The sequence below is a fragment of the Panicum virgatum genome, chromosome 7N (assembly GCF_016808335.1).
Source record: "Panicum virgatum strain AP13 chromosome 7N, P.virgatum_v5, whole genome shotgun sequence".
Taxonomy (NCBI): Eukaryota; Viridiplantae; Streptophyta; class Magnoliopsida; order Poales; family Poaceae; genus Panicum; species Panicum virgatum.
In genome coordinates this window covers 35,613,117-35,629,168 of record NC_053151.1, presented here as the reverse complement: position 1 = coordinate 35,629,168, position 16,052 = coordinate 35,613,117, and the positions used below count along the sequence as shown (strand labels likewise).

General features: G+C 49.6%; 3 protein-coding genes across 15 annotated transcripts; all 3 read right to left on the bottom strand.

Annotated features, from left to right (window-relative positions):
- Positions 1–2,216: 2,216 nt before the first annotated feature.
- Positions 2,217–5,433, bottom strand: LOC120683841 (VAN3-binding protein-like). Of its 4 annotated transcripts, none has more exons than XM_039965941.1 (9): positions 5,309–5,433; positions 4,764–4,864; positions 4,441–4,656; positions 4,269–4,340; positions 4,110–4,178; positions 3,288–3,645; positions 3,009–3,194; positions 2,788–2,895; positions 2,217–2,694 (listed from the first exon to the last, which is right to left on the bottom strand). In XM_039965941.1, exons 3-9 carry the CDS (start codon positions 4,621–4,623, stop codon positions 2,480–2,482), a joined length of 1,191 nt encoding a protein of 396 aa, XP_039821875.1. In that variant the 5' UTR covers positions 4,624–4,656; positions 4,764–4,864; positions 5,309–5,433; the 3' UTR covers positions 2,217–2,479. The 4 variants fall into 4 exon arrangements, with proteins under 4 accessions (XP_039821875.1, XP_039821874.1, XP_039821873.1 ...); XM_039965940.1 differs by having other exon boundaries at positions 5,029–5,410; XM_039965939.1 differs by having other exon boundaries at positions 4,441–4,864; positions 5,029–5,404.
- A 1,506-nt stretch (positions 5,434–6,939) lies between these two features.
- LOC120682662 lies at positions 6,940–9,236 on the bottom strand. Its single transcript, XM_039964635.1, has one exon. The coding sequence runs from the start codon at positions 9,115–9,117 to the stop codon at positions 7,255–7,257; it is 1,863 nt and encodes a 620-aa protein (XP_039820569.1). The 5' UTR covers positions 9,118–9,236; the 3' UTR covers positions 6,940–7,254.
- Positions 9,237–9,485: 249 nt separating this feature from the next.
- Positions 9,486–13,388, bottom strand: LOC120682195. Of its 10 annotated transcripts, XR_005678277.1 has the most exons (5): positions 12,828–13,376; positions 12,681–12,753; positions 12,366–12,603; positions 11,238–11,503; positions 9,486–10,196 (listed from the first exon to the last, which is right to left on the bottom strand). XR_005678277.1 is itself a non-coding variant. In XM_039963992.1 (4 exons), exons 1-4 carry the CDS (start codon positions 12,896–12,898, stop codon positions 11,497–11,499), a joined length of 357 nt encoding a protein of 118 aa, XP_039819926.1. In that variant the 5' UTR covers positions 12,899–13,388; the 3' UTR covers positions 10,268–11,496. The 10 variants fall into 10 exon arrangements, 4 of the variants coding, with proteins under 4 accessions (XP_039819926.1, XP_039819924.1, XP_039819923.1 ...); XR_005678278.1 differs by having other exon boundaries at positions 12,384–12,603; positions 12,681–13,378; XR_005678275.1 differs by having other exon boundaries at positions 12,681–13,369.
- Positions 13,389–16,052: the final 2,664 nt, after the last annotated feature.

Genomic DNA, 16,052 nt, shown 5'->3' with positions numbered 1-16,052 from the left:
CATGTCTCACATGGGCAGGGCGACGTCGGACGTGGCCTACAACCCGGCGGCTCCACCAGAGGCCTACACAAACCCAAGCATCCACGCGCGCATCAATGCGTACACGGAGGTGGGAAGGGCGCTCCACGGGGAGACTTGGGATCCGAACACCGAGCCACTCTCCGGAGAAGCCATCATGAGGGCGGGACAAGGGAAGAAGCACGGGCGGTACTTGATCGCCAACAGCTTGGTCGACACGGCGAGTACGCCCAGTCTCTCGCAGCTTAGGGCAAGTACCACCGACTCGACCCCACCCATTCGCCCACGGCCTGAGACTTCAGTGGCCAGCGTGCACCAGAGACAGGTTAGTTTAGATTTAGTTGTCGTTCTATGATTAAAATGAAACTTTGCTTCGTATTGTAACATGGAGGTTTAAATCTTGTAGGCCGAGATGTAGGCAAAATTTGAGGAGGAGAGGGGTGCCGAATGGAGATCGAGGCCAAGCTGGAGCAGGAGTGGAAGCTGAGGGAGGAGCAGTCGGTTATGTTGCAAAGCATGGTCACCTGGATGCAAGGACTTGGCGCGTCGATGAACTATGCGACGCCGCCTCCTCCCTTCGTCTTACCAGCTCAGCCTTACTTTCCTGCAAGACCTTCTGACACTCCCGTGAGTATGCTTTGTTTGTAGATATTATTATATTTTTGTTATGCTTCAATTTATATGTTCCTATTTGCAGAATCAGTCGTGGAACGCATCGAACGACCCTCCTCCAGACCAGAACTCGCCGGCGGCCCAGTGGCCAACTTGGTCCCACAGACCTGAGCAGTAAGTGCCTTGTAGTACTAGTGTATTGGACTTATTATACGTATCGGACTATATTCTGTTTTATGGACTAGTGTTATGTATCGGACTTGTGACATATGTGGACTATATTCTATGTGATGAACTTGTGTTATGTATCGGACTCGTGTTATGTATTGGACTTGTGATATATGTGATGGACTGTGTTATTTGTATCGATGTCATTCTCGTCATTGTCAATCATATGTGATGGACTATAACCGACTGTAATGACCTCTACAATCACATATATTTCTGTTGTATTTGTATGGAAAAACAGAGAAAAACGAAACAAAAAAAAGAAAAATTAACCACTTTGCCGAGTGTTTAAGCCAAACCACTCGGCAAAGGAGCCTGCACAGGTCAGTAGCGCAGTCACTTTGCCGAGTGCTAAAGTATTGGCACTCGGCAAAGATTTGAACGTTTGCCGAGTGCCAGTGCCTACACTCGGCAAACCAGACACGTAGCGGTACCCTGGCGCGGGGACTTTGCCGAGTGTCCGAGTCGGACACTCGGCAAAGTTTGAAACTTTGCCGAGTGTCTGCCGTTAGACACTCGGCAAACCGCGGGACCAGGGTGGCGCCACGTGGCTTCTTTGCCGAGTATCAGGGCATTCGGCAAAACCTTTGCCGAGTGCCCGTATTCCGACACTCAACAAAGTCAACTTTGTCGTGAGAACCTTTGCCGAGTGTTGTTTGTCGAGTGTTACACTCGGCAAAAACTTTGCCGAATGTAATATATCTTTTGCTGAGTATATCTGACACTCGGTAAAATTTGGAAGTGCGGTAGTGGTCGCGGGACGCGCCCTCGTCGCTCGTGCCGATCCGTCGTCAGCCTGGAGACCCGCCGGCTGGTCCGACCCGTCCACACCACACCAGACACCACTATGCTTTAGGCATGGCTAGCTACAAGTCCGCGCGCGCAGGCAGGCATGTAGTGCCGCTCTTCAGTCGCGGCGGTCCATCCATGTGTGCAAGCGGCAAGCGCAGTGACTACGCCGACGACTAACGCGTAATTACCAGGCAGTAATGGCCGGCCAACCGCCGGCGCCGGCGCGCGCCCACCAGTCAGTGCGATGGGTACAAGAAAAAAGAAATTACTTCTCCAACAGCCATTGCAGCCTACAGAAAGGAAGGCGGGGAAAAAAAAGGAAAGGAGAGCTCGTTTCGTGGGCTGTACTACTCTTTAAGCTGGTTGAGAGCTTCTATGGGCTGTGAATCGCTGGCCCGCTTATCGGACGGATCCACTAGGCAATGGCAGTGCAGCCCGCCTTCCATGATGCCCAAGAGGCAAGAAGTCGTGCGTGCCAGAGACGAGATCTTCGCCGTTCTTTTCCCCCTTTTTTTCGCGGGGTAAGAGCGTCACCATTCATGGGGCATCGTCACTAACATGTCTCCTTTGTTGTCCATGATCCTTCATTGGTAAATCGTTCGCCAAACGGGTAGTGCCCCACTACAATGTAGTTCAGGTTTCCCCCAAAAGAAAAAAAAAGAGAAGATGTACAGTTCAGGAGAATGAAACTGCGGGCCCAATCTCTGACAGGTGCTGGTAAATATACTGTATACTGATACAACGGCAAAGATACACGTGCGGCAGTCGACTCGGAGGATGATGCCGTTCGCCCGTCCATGCCTGCGCCGGCGGCCGGCGGGCCGATCGGTTAGACCCGGCGTGGCGGGTCGTGCCTGGCGGAGACCACGGCGGTGGACATCACGAGCATGTGGCTGAGCGTGGCCACCCACCTCTTGTACACGCCGTAGTCGTCGGCGCGGAGCTCCACCTTGCCCTTGCTCGTCGATACCTCCACCGGGTACGTCGCGCCGTCGTCGGGGCTCGGCTTCTCCGGGGCGCACGGCCGCACGTCGCGGATCACGCCTGCGGGTGCACGGGCAGGCCGCTGGTCAGGGCCCGATCAACTGATCAAGAAACTAAACATGCGAGGCAGGGTTTGGTGCTGTTCGGTATTACTTTCTTTCGCGTGGGAGAAGGCCATGACCAGGTTCGTCTTCTTGATCCGGAGCACGATCTCGCCGCGCTTGTTCGTCGCCGCGGACACCGCGTGGAGCTTCCATTTCCCTGCAGCCCGTCACCGAGCCAGGAGAACGCGACGTCAGTTTCGCGCGCCGGCTGCGGCTGCCGTGGGCATGGATGGAGAGCCTGGCATGGAAATGCATGGCGGCGGCACTCACCGTCCGGCATCGCGACGAACAACTCGTCGCCCTTGGCCAGCGCCGCCCGGGACCTCGCGTGGTTGAAGTCGAAGTCGAGGTCGTCCTGCGACGACCGCGCCGAGCCCGCGTGGTCCCCTCTCTCGCTCTGGCCGTGCCCGCCGCTGCTGCTGCGCCGTCCTCTCAGCGTCGCAGCGCCCCGCAGCGCTGTGACATGTCCGGCGAAGCAAGTTACTTACGGGAATTCTTAGAATTAATTCCTTGTGGCGCAGCGATGCGGTAACAGTGAGTGACACATACATGTGGCGGCGGCGGCGGTGAGCGTGATGACGTTGCTGGCGTCCGTGGAGGCCCTGGCGGCGGCGACGGCCGCCGCGACCTGGTCGCGCGTGGCGCCGGCGGCCTCGGCCACCTTGGCGCACTGCGCCGCCACGAGCGCGGCCGCGGACGCCACCGCCGTCTCCCTCATCCCCGCCGCGCCCGGCGGCGCGGCGCTCTCCGCGGCGATGGCGGCGAGCGCGGCCGCGACGCCGGCCACGGACACGGCGGCGTGGACCTCCGCCCGCTGCAGGCGCGCCTCCTCCTTGCGCTTCTGCTTCCGCTCCTTGACCCACTTCTTGAGCGACATGCCGTTCCATGGCGCCATCTTGCGCGGGAGCTGCGTGCAAAGTTCAGAATTTCAAGATCTGGCAAGCCATCACAAATAAATAGCAGCATATCACATCATTTCCTTGATCTCCGCTGATGCATATCTCGAAATAAAACGCTGCTTAATAAGGATTTAAAAAGAGTAGCTTGGGAACAAGATATGGCTGATCATAACATGCTGCCCAAATCGTTATCTTTCCCAGAAAATGCTAATCAGAGTGTGTAACTGACCGAACCATTCATATTGGCCAGAACAGAAATAGGAACCTTGCTCTACCAAAATCAATGGATTAGTACATGACCAAATTCCACGAACTCAAGATTGATCAGAAGGATTGAGAAGAGAGCATGTCAAGCATATCCGTGCAATTTCAAGTTATACATCATGCGTTGCAGGAAATCATGCATGTTTCTGTAACTTCAGAGATGAACAGAAGTAGACAGTGGCTTTCAGCCACTAACAATATCACTCACCCATTTCTTCTTGAGGCAGAGATCATAATCCAGTTCGGGATGAATTGCCTTCTGCAGCCATATCCATGACTGAAAAAAGAAGAACGCCAGAAAGGCACACGCTTGAGGTCAGACTAAAATGAGTCTGCAAATGAACATCTCATCACGAAAGTTATGTACCTTCAGATCGTCATATTTCCATTGGGCAGTGCTGAAACTGCTGTTGTCAACCACCAAGCTACGATTACTTTTCTGCAAAGCGCCGGGAAATAGATTGTTACACACCTCAAATTTCATCTCCAGCGCAATACACTGACAAAATATTTGGTACAGTTACTGAATCTTCACTTACTGACAACAGGTCTTTCCGTTCATTATCAAGCGACAAGACCGGATGCTCCACCAGCGCCATCGAGCACTCCTTCGGTCCTGTCTGAAGAACTTGGATAGCCGAGCTGCACCACGCGCTCGAGAGCAGGTCCGTAGGCTCTGGAGGCGGCTCCTCACAGGCAATTAGGCCTCTGTCCGGCTCCATGGCCAGGGCAGCGCAGAAGCCAAGCTAATTCCCCTAGAAACAGCTCAGGAAAGGCAATGGTCAGAGATCTATAGTGGATGAGTGGGTGTCACTCTTGGTAGCTGTGCAGGTGCAGCCTCTCAGTCTTTCTGATGCGCAACCTGCAGCCGCAGATCAGAATGTCTTAGTAGGAGAACCAGATCCTTGATCGAATCGCTAGGATAGCTCCAACCACTAGAACCAACTTTTAGCTGTAAAAAACCTGAAACAGTACAGGTGTCACTGAGAAAGGCAGTGAGTAAAAAACTATAAGTACCAAATAAACAAAGCATATTAGTGGCTTTTGGGAGGATGAGGAGTGGAGCAGATCATGAGCTTCAAGAATGCTTTAGGTGCACACAAAGAAGATGGAATCAAAATGGGGACCTGGTAGCCTTTACAGTAGAAAATTTGCAGCATACTAACTGTCCCAGAACATTGAGGAGTTTGATGAGCACAACTTTTCGGTGCTGGATTCTATATTGTGGCCACCCAAAAAAAATACTGCTACAAAGAGGAGATGCTTAGCGTTTCGATGCAATGATCCAATGTATTTTATTGTAGATCAAATCGAGTAAAATGGCGAAGAGAACATGAGATGTTGCCTTGTTGGGCTGCCACTAGTGCAATAGAAAACAGAAAAGGCAGAAGGATGAGGGTGTCATACATACGATGTTTCTGAACTTTCGGGCATCATTGCCATGCGCACAATGCTGTAGTGCTGGAGTATAGAGGTATACCCCAGGCTCATGGGTCTAGATTGTGACCTGTAGCATAGTATCTCTTAACGTCAGAGCGTGAGGACCTATGTGAATGTTCAGTGCACTGGGTTTCAATCAGAAGATCTCTTCCCTTAAAAGAAAACAAGCAAATCTCATGCTGTAGCAAACTGTAGCGGGGTCATCCCAGCCTCACATCAGTTCAGTCCCTGTCCATTGTTGACAACATGAAAATGCTACAAGCAAATCAATACCCTGTATAACATTAAGTCCAGAGATCATGATGGTCTTCGAAATAAGGTGCCAAAGCATGTATGATTATGCCTTGTCGGATTCTTCAGTTATGAAATATCGCTCAAGTATGGTATTACACTTATATAAAAGCGAATGTTTCTAAGGATGAAGTGAAGCACCGAACCTGTGCTGGTTCCAGCAACAGTGCCGGGGTTGTCCCATATGGCATAATTGGCTCTGCCATTGAGCATGAAAGAATTTGATAATCTGGTGAATTATTCGCCCTCAGCCCTTCAAGAAATGGCACCATGATTTGGAAGTGGAATTTTGTTTGCGAATGATCCAAATCAACTGCCGTTGTTGAGGAATAGTTGAGCGGCTCAAGAAACAGGCAGAGCAACAGTAAAGCCTGTCAGTTGGTGTAATTATCAAACCTAAAGCAAAGGGATGACTTTAATGCTTGTTTTTGTCCCAGCTTTTGGTTAATCCTTCTCATCTACTGCTGTCTAAAGAACATTCCAACCGAAGCCTCTTAACCCTTATTTATTTTAGTCTCATGTGTAGGCCTCTAATCCTGTCTGCTAATCATTTACCTTTTGAAAATTTTGCTAGTATAAAAGTATATATATTTATCACGGCAAGGACCCTTTTGATCACGGATAGGATTATAGGAGTTTGGTATCTGCTCTTTACAACTCCTTTTGAATGTAAAGTATGTGCTGCAGCCTGCAGATTCTTGAAGGCTCTCACTGGGAATTTCCAAGGGAAACTGAAATCATGTTAATTTGTCGGCATGCAGTTCTTGTCACTGCTTTGATCTATCTTTTGATTGATAAAGGAAAATGGGATGTCAATTCCTGCTACACTGTGGTTGCTGTAGAATTAGTTCACTACGCAGTGGGTAGATGTTAGGGAAATAAAAGAACTCATTTGATAACTCAGCTAAAACTTCATAAGATAGTCATTATTGAAGCTGATGAGAAACTAATTCCTAACATACCATGTTCTTCATAGCAATGAGATGGGCACCAGAGAACTGACAGCAGGTTTAAACATGGGCACATTGAGCAAGCACTTCAGTTAATCATTGAACCATATAATCATTTTCTTTTCTCTAAAGGCACCAAAGAATCATTTTAATGGATAGGCAATGCAATCAGCTTGTTTTGTCGGACGTTATCTTGATGCACCGTTTGCTCAGTTTGATAGTAGAACACATTTGGATTTGTCATCACGCTCTAATTTGCAGGTGTCCAGTTTCAGGAATTACTATGCTAGGAGAAATTGGGCATGCAGTCAGTCACAGTATTTCATTATATCAGACAGGGTTCCATAACTAGACAAATGAAAAACAATCCCTTTATCTGAATGAAGGCAAAGCTCAACTCCATTTATGAAGAACGGTACATCGGAAATATTGCTTCTATTCTGAATAGGTAATTAAACCTGTTATAAGTTTTACATGATAACTACTATTCCCTACGATACAACTTCAGAAATTGTTCACAACAGGTCAACAGCTCAAAATCTCCAATATTGTACAGAACCAAGTGATTACAAAGGGCTTCTTATACCTTCTTCCTGCAATCTCTGCATTTGTCTTGTGACATGGTTACTCTGAATTCTGAAAAACTGAATACAGCATCCTATTATATTGAATCTAAACTATCTCGCCATCAATAATATGGTGTCTCAACAGAACAATCTCTTTGACAAGATTCCTGTAAGTGAATGGCCGGACAGCAGCCCTAAGGAAGAGCCCTGTGTTTGCATCGCTCTGACTTTCATCCTCTGCACTTCTGCTCCTTGTGCTATCCTGCTCCTCATCTTTCTCAGTTTGCTCCTGTTCCATAACCATAGCATTTGCTCTGTCCATTTTCCATTTCATCTCTTTCTCAAGTTCCATCTGCTGTTTAATTTGCTCATTTGATGCCTCGATGCTCCTCTTGACCAGCTTCTCCATTTTATCAGAATTTCTCAGAGCCTTCTTCCATTGCTCATCCCAGTACTTTTCGCTGTCCTCACTATTTTCAACTTCATCTGCTTCTAAATCCTCATTGGTGTCAACCACATCCTCAACCTCATAATCACTGTCTCCACCATCCAAAACATCATCAGCCTCGTCATCCTTGATCCAATCGACAATGTCGTTTTCATCGTCATCACCAACATCATCGTCGCTCTCATCAGGTGCATCACATCCAAGCTCCATCTCCTCTAGTTTCACCTTCCACTCCTTGGTATAAGGATGCAGGAGCTCCATAGGATGGTTGTTGAGCAGGAATTCCAGGCATCGTGACTGGTCAGCTTCGCTCAGCCTTGAGTAGGCATTCACAACATCGTCGACATAAGCCTTTGGGTTGGCCTTCACTATCCTGCAGAGACCACCAAAGTAGGTTGTTCGAATGACCTGACCATCCAACTCAAGATCGAATAAGAAATTGCCCTCCGTGGTGGGATCAACCAATGGCCGAAGCTTCTTGAAGAAATCCTCCTGCGGCTCAAACCGCGACTGGTACAGCGGCCGCTTGACGTATATGATGTCAGGGCGCGTCCAGGCCGCACATCGCGTGATGAGCTCGCGCGTCGGGTTGCCAAACCTGCCCATAAGGCTCCACTTATCAAGCCGCTCTTCCTTGCCGGCCTGGACGGCGACCTCGGCCGAGAGCGTCCACTGCTCCCAGGGCTTCTCGTCGGGGCGCCACCTTGGGTGGCGCACGAAGACCCAGTAGTACCGGAACCCGGGGCCGTCCGCGAGCTCGTTGAGGCGGTGCGAGTACTGGTTGCACATGTCGAACTGCTCGATGCGGTCCCACTCCTCGTGGTCGTGGACCTCCTCCATGAGCGAGACGCGGTCGTCGGAGAAGCGGCCGCGGATGGGCGGGCCGACGACGATGCCGCGCCAGTGGTAGGGCCCGTAGCGGCCGTACTTGTACCAGTCGTGCGGGTGGCGGAGCCGCGGGTCGTCGGGCCCGTCCATGAAGCGGACGGCGCGGTCGTACCCCATCCCGATCATCTCGAGCTCCGCGTTGGTGAAGACGTCCGCCTGGCCGGCGGCCGCCGCCGCCGCGGCGCGGCGCTTGCGGCGGTAGAAGGCGTTCTCGCCCATGCGGCGGCTGCGCACGCGCGCCTTCGCCTTGGCCTCCCGCCGCACGTCGCCGCTCCCCTCGATGCGCCCCCCGCCGCCGCCGCTCCCCTCGATGCGCCCCCCGCCGCCGCCCCCGCCCTGGGGGTTCTTCTTCTTGCTGCGGCCCGCGTGGGCCACGGTGGAGAGGGGCTCCGGTGGACCCGATGGCCGCGCGGGCGGGGTCGGGGAGGAGGGGAATGAGGAGTCGGTAGCGGGCGCGGAGGCATGGATGGCGGCGGCGCTGGGTCTGGGTCTGGGGAACGGCGGAGCGAAAGATGCGGGCCTGGAGGGGAAGGGGGAGCCGGCGGTGGCGGTGGGGGGGAGGAAGCGGAGGCCGGAGCAGTGCGGGTGCGGGGGTGTGAGGCTGAGCAGGGTGGGGACGGCGCCCGCCGGCATGGCTGGGGTTTGGCTTGGGTTTTGGGGGCAGCTGGCTCTGTGAAGTGTCAACTCCTGCCTGGGGAGATTTTTCTCCGTCACGATGAGGGGGTGTGTGTGGACGGACCTGAGTGTGTTTGGGCGGCAGGCCGGACTCGGCACGGGGCTTTTATATATATATATATATATATATATATATATATATATATATATATATATATATATATATATATATATAAAAGACAGGGCTAATCTCTACCCTGGATGTGGAATAGTTATTCCGTACCCGAGGCAGCCGTCCGTCCCCACGCGCGGCTCAGCGATCTGGCTTGCGCGCCCACAGGTAGCGAGTCACCGCCGGTTTTTTTCCAGAGCGCTGCCGAGCGAGATTTTTTTTTCGTGCTGCTCTCTTGGTCCATGTGGTTTGCGTTTTTTTTCCCCCCGAGCGCTGCCTCGTTGGAACTTGTGGTCCCGCTTGGGTCAACCATCCACATTAATTTACGTTTAGCAACCAAACAGAAAGCACCAGTCAAAGAACGAATTAAATAAAAGAACACAACACGAGTAAAAGAAAAGCAATCGCTTCAAATGGAGGTTAAATGGCTTATATATTAATTTGCCACAAAAAATGAGTCTTCCTAATTAAAATTCTTAGATTTTTTTATTTCAAACAATGCCCTACAATTAAAAACAGAGTATTTATGATTGAAGTCAAACTTTTCCGTTCGAAGTGGGATGTTCTTTGCCGTTCTGCACATGGCTGAATGGTTTTCAATCCAAAACATAAATGTTTAATTAATAAATATTGCAGAAAATTTGGCTAATATGGTCGTCCAGTGAATATCTGGTGCACTAAATATTGGATTCGTTACCAAAAAAAAGTGTGCTATGCTACAGGAGGGATAGCAGTGTCGTGGCCACCAGAATTCATATCGACCAAAGAGAAGACTCTTTATCATGAAAAATTTTATAATTCATAATTTGACTCGATGTGTTGCCTCAGTGCCACAAAGCAGTAGCGCCTCTGTAAGCCAGTTTGACAAACCCTTGGTTGCGCCCATTTCTTGAGGAAGCCTTCACTCCTAGATTGTCACCTATACCTACCACCAAATTTCGATAAGCAAATCTAATTAGCAATTCAGCATCCCGTGGGTGAACAAATACCAGGTGGTAAAAAACAATGGAACTTAGCTCTGATTAGGATACCATGCTAGTGTTGAGAGAGAAAATTTGTTCAAGTGCATCAAAACAAAAGAGTAACCCCCTAGTGCTAGCAAATAGTTATTACAAGAATGTTCTACTGACACATCTATATTACTGTACAAAAAATCAGCATGGCAAGGTAATTGTTGTACTTCTATGTTACTGAAATATGAAGAGTATTAGATCAATTGTGCACCACAAAGCCATCAATTTTTAAGACATTACGCCATCAATTAATATAGCTCTAGTTATCTGAATAGGTATTCCCCCACCAACACCCTGTCAGGAAAACAATTAGTTGTAGTAAATTGCTTGGTTCTGGAGACAATCAACAGCAGAACAGAAAGGTATGCAATTACGTCATGAAGCAATAAGGAATATAGACCAATCAGATAACAAAGGGAATGCTGAAGCACCTCACATACAACGAAAATATTGCATTACCGTATAACTTTATTTAATATTATTAATCTACATATACCTTAATTCTGAAGCCTAAATCAACTGTGCACCAGATTATTAATCCATCAAAACATATAGCTGATCTAGCATTATCATCAGTTGCACAAATCCGGCTGAAAATAGTAACTAAGGCTGAAGTTCAATATACATAAACTAAGATAAAAGAAACAGATAGCAAGATTCAGAAAATTAAACAAAACTAGTAGTTAGCAAAGCATGCATTCAGAGGAAAAGGTATTAAATAGCATGCCTTCAGAGAAAATCGTGTCCAATCAGTGAGAGATCGTGCTAGTGCTATACACATTGACGAGAATCAAAAACCATAGAATAAGGAAATAGGGAAAAGTATCACACAGCTAGCGATTGCAACAACCTATGACCTAACTTGAACTACATATCCTCCACAAATAATCGGCAGCTCAGAGGAAAATCAACCAAATCAACTGAAATCAATTAGGGTGAGGATAGAAGGGTACCTTGCGCCGGTGGGGGAAATACCAACGATATATCCAAGATTGAGCAGACGTTGGGGTGATGGCTGGGAAATCAGCTTGAGTGGGGGAGGACCTCATGTGGAGGATGATGAATCGGCGCGGATGGTCTCGAATTGGCAATGAAAGAACTTGAATCGGCCGACAGCACCTGAGCCTGGGCATCATATTAGGGCATGTGCCTTACCAGTCCTGCTCTCAAATGTAGGTGCACTAGTAATGCTACTTGGTATTTCCCCAAGTCTCATTGCCTAAGAACACAAAAAATAAGGACAAACTTAAATAATATATTTATTATTTGGGTCAACAAATAGGTAATAAAGCTTCAAAAAAGTATTACAACATTCATCCTTAATCTTCCTTCACCATCCAACGACACAAACAAATCAGATGAAATAAACATAATGAGATAGATTGGGCTATTGTCAATAGTGGTCAGGGAAAGGGAGGTCTATGTTGCCAAAATAATTTGGTGGGCGCAATGATGAGCATTGTTTCTTAGTACTGTAAATTTACAAGTAATTATAAAACTAGTAAATTATATGGTTAATTGACCACATACTTTGTATGTCAAAATTACTGTAACACAACAGGAGATCAACAGAAGTTTCTGACTATGATTTGCTAGAAAGAAAATTCATGAAATATGAACTCATGAATTTACTATAACATTCAGGTTCTGATGTAATTGATATTTTAGCTTCATGCTACTTTGAACCCAAATCCGGATAAATCACTGACAGCTGTAGACTGTGGTGAGATCGACATAATTACAAATGCTAGTATATTACATGGGTAATTCACCACGACTGTAAGAGCAATAAAGTATTCAAAAATTTATTTGGTACCTAAAATCTGTGCGACCTAGTGCATGAAGGTTATCTGTTCCACACAGCCTTCATTCTACATCTGAAAAACCAGACTAGTTCAAGGATCTACAAAGCCTGAGTGATTTTTTGGACAAATTTACTGTAAGAAAACTGTGATTTTTATGTAGCTGGAAAAACACAGTATTAAATTATAATGCATTTGCAAGAGTGAAAGGACACTGAAGGCATAGTGATCTGAACAAACAAAATATTCTTCCATAGCATCTATAGGGGAATCACGAACCTATTTGCGGCAGCTCACCGTAGGATCCTGCCTCCTCTACGGGGATGGTGATTGACGGGGCCACCAGTACGAAATACGGCCACTGCAACGCAACAATGAAGCCCCAGGTGGATGGATGCCGCCAGCCGACGCAGGGGAACAGATTCGAGGTCGCCGTTGAGACTGGAAGGTAGTCGCATTCGCGAGAGATTTGGACCTTTCCTGATGGCGATTGAAGGCAAGGACTCTCCGCTCCGATCTGCACCCAAAAAATTAAATTGGGAACGAATTAATCAAGATCAAATGAGTAGACACGGGATCTTCTCTCAATCATACCTGGAATTGTGCCAAGGCATACTGCTCCGTATGGTAGCCTCCACTCAATTTGGAGCCAGCTGCAAAAGGGGATCTAGGGGTTTTCGAGGTGAACACATGAGCAGAATAGTAGCAGGGTTAGGAGAGTGGAGCAGGGAGCTGCCAGACCTGCTGCCCTCCTCCAATCCACTCGAGATCCAGCCATGGGTCTGGCTGATGAAGCACCGCCATACCGCCATGCGCGGGGGGAGACGGATCAGCACACGAGAACTAGGGGGTTACCTCCCATGATGGTGCTTGCCGCCATGGCTGGCCGCTGCTAAGTGCTAAGCCGCCTGGACCCGCCTCGCGCCACCCGCGCCTGGCCCTCGCCACGCCGACCTCCTGCCAGCGCTCGCGCGCCGCAGCTCGTGAGGACGGACGTCCTCGTCGGGGCGGTTACCGGCGGCGCAGCGCAACGTCCGGGACGGCGCGAGGGTCGCCGACGGGAGGCCGAGACGCGCCGGGATGAGGGTAGTGCGGCGCCGAGATTGGGGGCGCGTCTGGGGGATAGGAGAGCGGCGGCGGCCGATGGGACGGCACGAGGGTCGCCGACGGGATTGGGGGCGCGTCTGGGGGAGGAGGGAGCGGCGACGACAGAAATCCGAGCTGGGCACGAGGATTGGGGGCGCGCCTGGGTGAGGGAGCGGCGGCAGCAGGGACCCTCGCGGAGCAGTTTTGGTGGTGCGGCGCGGGGGGGTGGGGGGGGTGTGTTCCGGGGGTGGGGGTAGTGGGGGCTGAGCCAAACCGTGGCGGATTGGATGCGGATGACCGGATGGAAAAACCGGGAGCGGTGGGTCGGATGCGCACCCACGCTCGGGTACTGAATAACCTTATTCTATATCCAGGGTGTTAATTAGACTTACTATATATATATATATGATCTATTAACAGCTCATTATGTATATTAGCCGGCCCAAATTGGCTCATAATCACAGCCAGTAGTTTTTGGACTTTTTTTCCTCCGCCGCCCGCCGTCCAGTTGCATCAATGTTTCAATAGGACAGAGGTAAAAAAGTGGTGATGGGCCAACGGTGCAGAGTGCATGAGGAGCCGAACATGAAGTATACGGAGAACCCTACCATGTTCCTTTGTGTGCTTTTCTGGCTCCCGTTACACGTAAAGCTGGTGGTTTTTATTTTTTTCACCAATAGAAATATGAGTAATTATTGAGCTAGTGTATACTATTTCAACATTTGAAAATACTTGATTCAACTTTTTTTAATATCAAGTTCAGCATTTTGAATAAACTACTTCAATATTTTGTGTAGTAATGTTGAAGCGATATACCAAAAAAGTTGAGCTAATACATCTAAAATATTGAGTTAATGCATCTAGAATGTTCAAATTTAAAATACAAAACTAAAACAAAGAGTATAGTCATATGGGATCTCAAATTGATAGAAAAAAATCCAAGAAAGAAGATGGTTCAGATAGAATTAAAATTTAATATACCATCAATGAGAAATCTTAGTTCAAAATCTGAGAAACAATCTCGTGTAAGCCAGCAACCTGTACGCCACCTGACCCACGTCTTCCCAGCATGCATGCTAGCGCTGGTTGGTCCCTGGCTGATGCATAGGAATCCCGGACTCGGCAGATCAAAGCCTCACGGGCTGTAACTTTCCCCGCGCAGAATGGGCCGGCCTATAAACGGGAGAAGTTCGCTCTGGGCCATGTTGTAGGATAAAGGGTCAAAAAAATTATAGCCTAAAGATCCGGCTCAAAAGGGGCGGTTAAAAATGATTACCAGCTGAGTAAGATTATTAAAAAGTATCATAGACCATCAAAACAAAAGTATTACAAACGCACTCACACCTACGCATAGAGCTTGAGACTAATGACTGTTAAGTTGCATGTCACCTAGCACTGAACAAACAATGCAGTCATTATAAACTGTGGAAAATAAAAACTGGACGGTTGTGCTCCAAGAAATCTAATGAATTGGATTATTCTTTCACATTAAATCACAAAAACTATAGCGGCCAATAGACAATAATCCTTGATACGTATAGATAGTAAAATTTAGCATAGATAATTTAAGAACTGGGCTAAAAAAGATCAGACTTATATTTCATACCATTTTGAACTAAGAATACATCAGGACCGAGTTGGATTGTATAGGTGGCATTAGATTCACGATCAATTACCACCCCTACACGTACGTGAACTTTTTTTTTTTATGCTGAACGATGAACCAAACATTCGTATGAACGTGCTCCAGCGAGTACGTACTTTTCACAAACAAATGCAAAAAAGAAAAACAGCGGAAGTAAAAGCTAGAGTGCCATTTTTTTACTCGTCATTGATGGCGTAATTACGAAAGGCATCATAAAAGATGCACACTTGCAACTCCAACCTAAAACTGAAATGCTTCGAATTATTGTGGAATTGGCGATTTGATTTAAAAGAAAAGCATCCCAACTGAATTACAAAGTGAAGTGAACCAACCACAGTAAGTCAACTTACCGCAAAAAAAAAAGCCCCTCGCCCCTCACGTCGCCCCCGCTAGGCGACCGAGAGGGCCTTCACGCCGCCGCTCCCAGCACCCCCCCCCCCCCCCGCCGCCTCCCAGCACCCTCGCCGTCGCCCGAGCAGGCCCTCGGAAGTCCCGTGGCCGGTGAGGAAGGCGACGGCGGGGCAAATCGGCTTGTGGGTCTCCATCGCCGGGGCGGGACGGCGTCCTGGGACCACGGCCGTCTCGATGGCCGGTGTGGGCGGCTCGCGGCGGCGCCGGCATGGATGTCCGGATCCGACACCGACAAGCGCGGATCAGGTGTCCCCGCGGCCGAATCCGTCGACGGGAGGTGGGGGCATCGGCCAGCGCTCTTGGTGACTGCGGGTCTGCGACGAGAGGCGCGCCGGCGTCGCGGCATCCGCACGATGCGGGCCGGCTGCGCAGCATCCTTGCGTCGGTGGGCCGGCGGCGGACTGGAGGCGTGGCGCGGTGGTGGTCCAACGCGGCGTCCACGGGGCTGTCGCCCTTCGCGGTCTCCGGCTGGCCTTGCGTCCGCAGACCTGCGCGGCGGCGGGGTGTGCCTGCTTGGACGTGGAGGGCCTCGGCGAGGGCTACGCCGCCCCGACACTCGGCCAGCTCGTGGCCGCGGTGGAGTTGCGCCCGCTGGGAGAACCTGCTGCGCGGGTGTTGGGCTGCCGACGGGGCGGCCAACGGCGATGTGCGGCGGGCTGCGGGGCGTCGGCGTTTTGGCCTTTGCGACTGCGGGTGGTGCAGCGAGGTGGTGCGAGTTGGACGTGATGCGTGGCGGCTTGGTGGCGCCGCCAGACCCGGGAAGACTTCTGTGGTTTGGCCGGACCGTGGGCGTGCAGCTAGGGACGGGATTCTTCAGGCGAAAG